Genomic DNA, 6,000 nt, shown 5'->3' on the forward strand with positions numbered 1-6,000 from the left:
ACGATGACGATAATATTGGTCGCTAGGTTATCTAGGTTTTTTTTTATTATTATTAAATTTTGTTTCTCTCTTAAGTTAAGTTAGGATTTTGGTGTTTTTATTTTAATTATTATTTGGAGGTTAGTGGTACCTGTCTGCGTTTTTTCAAAGGTTTAAGTATTTGGTTTTCTGTAGTTGATTATGGTTTTATTTCTTTAGTGCAAGAGTTATTAAGTGGGGGATTCTTACGGGTGGTATGTTTAAGGTTTTGCGGCTTTCACAGGAATTATTCATGATTTTAAAATATTTTAATAATTTAGTTTGGTAATATTTTTACGAACGTGGGGGAGTTTGGTTATAGTTTAATCATCAGGGAAGTTGTTTGGAACGCTCATGTTTAGGTTATTAATTATTAGTTGGATTCGTGAACTGTCCAAAATAAGGACAATTGTTTGTGGAGTTGTAGGATTTGCGCCCACGGGATGATGTTATTCCCTTTTACCAAAACCAAAAACGAGCTGAAGTTCCACCCCTCTCAAGATTGAAATTTATACCCTGAGTATTTTGTTGACATGATTTGTATGTCTTCGATATAATGTCCACAACATAGGTATTCTGTTTTGTGGTTGCATAGTTTGCGTTTTGCGGCACACCTTTGTCGTGCGGGGGACTATTAGGGAAGCAAGATTTGTATCTTGCGGACAAAATAATTAATATAGACCGTAAAGTCCGTTATGAAGTGAAGCCCAACCCGAAGAATAGTCTAGATCTTGATATTACTTCTTATGTAAGCTATTTTCTTATGTATTTAGGAAAGTTTATATTATGCGGTATTAGCAATAAAGATATGGTGTGCGTGATCTGCTACCAACATAATCCCTCAGTTCTTTGAGTAAATTGACTTGCTCAGAGAACTAGTTTCTTGTAACGGTGAGGGCCGGTGATAGGCATGTGCAACAAGTGCATTTGCATTGGGACTATACTAAATTTCAGTGTTCAAAAAAGCGGTTTAGATGACCGTCTAGGAGCTAGGCGCTCAGCAGATGCCTAGATGACTGCCTCAACCGTTTAAAATAACATAAATTTTATTTTAATATTAATATTTGATTTTTGAATATATAGATTTAAATTATTAAGTTTTATATCTGTATACGCAATTATAAACATTTATATGTTGTTAATATAACTAAAATAAATGTATTTTTCTTACTTTTGTTCATAATTTATATTTTTTTAATATTTTTAACATATATTTTTACATAATTTTATATATATAATATTTTATGTTGTAAACGCCTAAACCGCCTAAAAACCGTCTAGACCCCAACTAAGCGTTCTAGGCGCTAGGCGCTGGGTCACCGCTCAGATATAAATAGAAATGAATTCAGTGTTCAAGAAAGCGCTAGGCGGTACCAGCTCTCCAAAAAAATTATATGTTCAAGAAATGAATTCAGATCTATGAGAGAGTGAATTAAATTGTGGCGAGGTGGTACTTAATTATGTGAAGCGTAAACTCAACACTTAGTAATCGAATTCCAGTTTAACTAGCCATAAATCATAGATACAATAACTTGAATAATAGATAATATTTTGACAACATTTGTGATACAAGATATGGCATCAAGTATCATCGTAGGAAGCATCATGGTTGAGAAGCTTCTTAATCGTTTTCTAAGTATTTCCTTTTATATTACATTAAGAGTTTTAGGATCTTTTCCTTATTTCAATAATGCATAAGTAGGTTTGTAAGAGTCTATATAAGACTCACTAAATCATCAATAAAGGTTAACTTCCAAACATTAACCTTATTCTCAAGAGAGACTAGGGTTAAGGGAAGCTTTAAGCTCATTCTTTGGCATCTAGATTCACAACGGCAGAGGGAGTTCTAACAAGAGCTAAGGCAAAAGCTTTGGCACATAACAATTTGTGTTCTAGAAAGTAACAGGAGACTTTTGTATCTGTCCATTCTTTTTCCATCTGTTTTCGCACTCGCGCATAGTTTGCACCATCTGTTGCACATATATGAGCCATTGTTGCATACATGTCTTCATATGCTTGTTCATAAGTTTTTTGAAAAGCTCATATGCTAACTCGTAATTTTTAAGACAAAAATATATTTGTTGAGTTCCAATCATACCACTAAACTTCTGGCGGACTTTGTTGATTTGTCTGGCTGCATTATTCACTTGCTTTCATATTTAAAAATATTATAATAAATCTCAATAAAAAAAGATCAAGACACCATGACCCTAACCAATGAAAAATTTCACAATAGTTTTATTCATCAAACCAATAAGTATTACAAAAAACCAACTCTATAATCAAAATCATATGAATTAAATTAGCAGTTTAACTAGCCGCCATAAATTTTAGAGACAATAACTTGAATAATAGATAATAGTTTGACAACATTTGTGTTATAGAAAGTGACGGGAGACTTTTGTATCTGTCCATTCTTCCATTCTTCTTCGCACTGGCGCATATAGTTTGCACCATCTGTTGCAGATGCTTTAGCACCTGCTGCATCCATGTCTTCATGTGCATATTCCCAAGATTTTTGGAAAAGTTTAGATGCTACATGGTAACTCGCAAGACAAAAATTTATTTGTTGAGTTCCAACCGGATTAAACTTCTGGCGGACTTCGTTGATTTGTTTGGCTGCATTGGTCACTTGGTCTTGGCATTTAGAAATCTGATAATAAATCTCAATTAGAATTAAAGACACTTTTATTTTTAGCAAAGGAATAAAGCAGATTCTAGCAAAGGAATAAAGCAGATTCTCTCATCTCTCAATTTTTATGTTTATGGCTTGTTCCCTTTATAATAGATATTTAATTTTACTGTTTATTTCCTATACAGTTAATTATATATACTAGATTTTGGTCCCACTCATGAATTTATTCTATACTTTCGTATAGAATTTAAGAATTTTATACTTTTATATAGTATAGAATTATAAAAAATAAAACACAGTAGATATAGTTAATATTGTTTTAACACTATTTTCTATCTATACACTTTGTGTGTTTTAGATATATCGTTATAGAAATATCTACATCATAATTAAAGGAATTACAAACTAGTTATTTAACGTTACCGCAATCACAAGAACGTCGTAAAGGCCGTTTGCGTCTAATATACGTGTGTCCGTTCCAATGTATTTCAAGCAGAAATTCACGTCTTTTGTCTCCTTGCAAAGTGAGTACATGTCTTTGATAAGCATTGCATTTGCATTTGTAAACGCTAAGAACACGAATAATGACAATGATAAAGGAGAAGTCATGTGTTTGATGAGCATTGTGGCCATATTGAGAATTAAGAAGATACAAACGTGTTTAGAATTTTCTCTTTTGTATGTTTCAAACGTTTTATATATAGTAATGACATTGATAGCTAAAAAACGGTGCGTAATAATTACGAAAAATTTATTGCTTTAAATTAAAGAATATATTAAACTTTTAATAAAATAAAAACGGTCAAAAAAATCTTAATGGCAATACATGTTTGAGATAACGACATGTTTGGGATAACGGATCACCATAACTTTGAAACGTATTTGGAATTCATAAAAGACTTTAGCATGCATGCAGCAAAGACACTAACAATATAGTATTTGAATATATTAGCATAAAAGGCTTTTTTCGAAGTCCGAAGTAAATAAGAAACCCTAAATCAACCCATAGTGTGGACAATCAAAATCATGGATTAGCACTACTACTACGTTCCGGTTCTTATTATCGTTTTCTTAATTTTAATTTTATAGTCAACAACCATTGAGTCTTCTAATTATGGGCAGGAATTATAGATTATTTAATCTCTATGTTTTGAGATTTTTTCTTATTCTTAAAATATTGATTTTGTAGATTAAAAACCTAAAATAATGTTTTCTTATTTTTAAAAGATTGATTTTGAGAATAAAAACTAATCTAAATTTTTAAATTTTATGTTTTTTTTTCTGTGGCATGTTATAAATTAAATCATAAATAAAAATTTAACTATTTCTTAATATGTGTAAAAATGTCAAAACATCAATTTGTTTCTTGAAATATTATATAATGTCTTTTGAGCTGCTCCTCGTTGAGTTCTTAATAAAGAAAACCCTCTATGCAACATTATTACACACAACAAAACCAACATATATCTCTTTCTCTAACTTATTGTCGTTATGGTTGCGCCGCTTGTAGCCGCCACGTCCTTAGAGCTCTCTTTTCTACTCCCCGCTGTCCTCGAACAACAAATGGAAAAATTCCTACCAACCCTAAGTGAGCTCACCTTTTCGAACGAGTTTCCTTACGAGTTCGACTCCTCAACTTAGTCCACTTCTCAAGAAGACTCCACGTAGATGGATGATGAAACAACTCATGAAGAATGTTGGGCCTGGAACCCCCTGTGGGTCTGGATCCCTAGTCAAAGCCCCGGATCGTTGATTTTAGGTCCAGCTCCAAGAAACGTTTCACCTATAATAAATTAAAGGCTTGGAGCTCGGGACCGAGGAGGTTCGGTTTGAGAAGATCACGAGTAGCTTGGGAACTGAGGTGAGCCAAAGCAAGGAGTTCCGTGCTGAGCAACATGATTATTGGACTTAAGAAAGATTCAGTCAATAAGAAGATGCGAGCGTTATGGAGTTAAATGCGGGATCAAAACAAACGCATTTCTGGAGAATAATTGCGTTTAATACACAAATTTATTATCTATTTCAATATAAATATATGATGTTGTAAACCCTCGAGAGGGACCTATGCACATGGGGCTAAAAGGATCGCGCACAACCTTATCATGCAGAGTTAGATACTTTTATTTGGACTATGAAGTGCTTATTAGTGTTGGAATTGGATAAAGTTCTTTTTGTTACGGATTGTTCAGACCTCCTAAGGATGACGTCTAATATCGAGGATTGACCGAGCCTTTTCATCAGAATTGAATGATTTTACTCATTTCAGAGATAGATTTGCTAATTTTTTAGTATTAGATATATTTCTCTAGAGGATAATATACGTGCCGATAAACTTGTGAAATGTGCAAGAGCACGAAGTTTCTGTTTTTCCCATGTAAGTTCGTCGGTACCTGATTGGCTCTCTCTCAAAGAGAGTCATCTCCGTTAACTTAATATATGGCGTTTGATTATAAAAAAAAAAAAAAACCCTGGAGAGGAACCGATCTTGAGACAATTCATTAATAATACACTTTTCTTTTCATGTATTTGTTCTCGAGAAATGACTCGTGATAAACCACTAAAATCATCTAATGTGGGGTCCAACACCCACATTTTGGCGTTAGTGGCTCTGTGACCTAAGATTGACGTCCCCATAAAAAAATCATGTTCAATCAAACCCCTGTTGAGGCCCTCGCAGCTCTCAGTACCACCGTCACTAGACTAGTTACATAGTTCACCTCAGTAGAGGGAGAGCTTACAAATGTTAGGGCCGCCTGTAATGCCTCCGAATTGTCTTATGACCAAACTTGCCCAGATTGGCCCTGGGACGATACTTTCAAAATATTCACCAACGATCCGGCCGAAGTTCTAAAAATCATTTAGACCTTTAGCCAGTCCATCGGTGATATTCCCACCACTTTAGACATCACTTAGACTTTTCAACCTTCATGACGTCTAAGTGTTGAGCCAACCTGGACTAGGTCATAATCAGCCAACACTCATACACGAATATAAAACTGGATTTTTATTAAAATAAAATATTACACAAAGATAACAAAAGGCTTGTAGAGTTTGTGGCCAGGCCTAATGCCAAAAAGATTTTACATTATTGTTTTTTACGAAAAGAACATACTTTTTCTTTTACACCAAGGCACAAAATAAAACTACTCTGGACTCCTACCGTCCAACACGCCCTCTAATTCCCTCTATTGGTTACCTGAATAAAACCCCAACTACACCGTCATGTATATAGTTTCGGCCGAGGTAGTGAGCCGAGCTCTTCGCAACAATATGCAAGACTATGACAAGCTGCATGTTGAAACGGCTTCACAGGGAAGGTCGGAAAGATCTCCATTCTTAGTGCGCTT

The 6,000-nt window shown here is 34.2% G+C and overlaps 1 protein-coding gene across 1 annotated transcript; it reads right to left on the reverse strand.

Moving 5' to 3' along the window:
* Positions 1-2,219: 2,219 nt before the first annotated feature.
* LOC104783752 (pectinesterase inhibitor 5-like) lies at positions 2,220-3,293 on the reverse strand. Its single transcript, XM_010508868.2, has 2 exons — positions 3,077-3,293; positions 2,220-2,671 (listed from the first exon to the last, which is right to left on the reverse strand). Exons 1-2 carry the CDS (start codon positions 3,284-3,286, stop codon positions 2,333-2,335), a joined length of 549 nt encoding a protein of 182 aa, XP_010507170.1. The 5' UTR covers positions 3,287-3,293; the 3' UTR covers positions 2,220-2,332.
* Between the last annotated feature and the right edge of the window lie 2,707 nt (positions 3,294-6,000).

The sequence above is a fragment of the Camelina sativa genome, chromosome 4, assembly GCF_030686135.1.
Source record: "Camelina sativa cultivar CO46 ecotype springtype chromosome 4, ASM3068613v1".
NCBI lineage: Eukaryota > Viridiplantae > Streptophyta > Magnoliopsida > Brassicales > Brassicaceae > Camelina > Camelina sativa.

What these genes read in the sequence shown, in the direction of transcription:
- LOC104783752 (XM_010508868.2), bottom strand. Translation starts at nt 3,286, where the DNA reads ATGGCCACAATGCTCATCAAACACATGACTTCTCCTTTATCATTGTCA. An exon ending in ACGACGTTCTTGTGATTGCG is followed by an intron (nt 2,672 to 3,076) that starts GTAACGTTAAAT and finishes ATTTATTATCAG; the next exon opens with ATTTCTAAATGCCAAGACCA.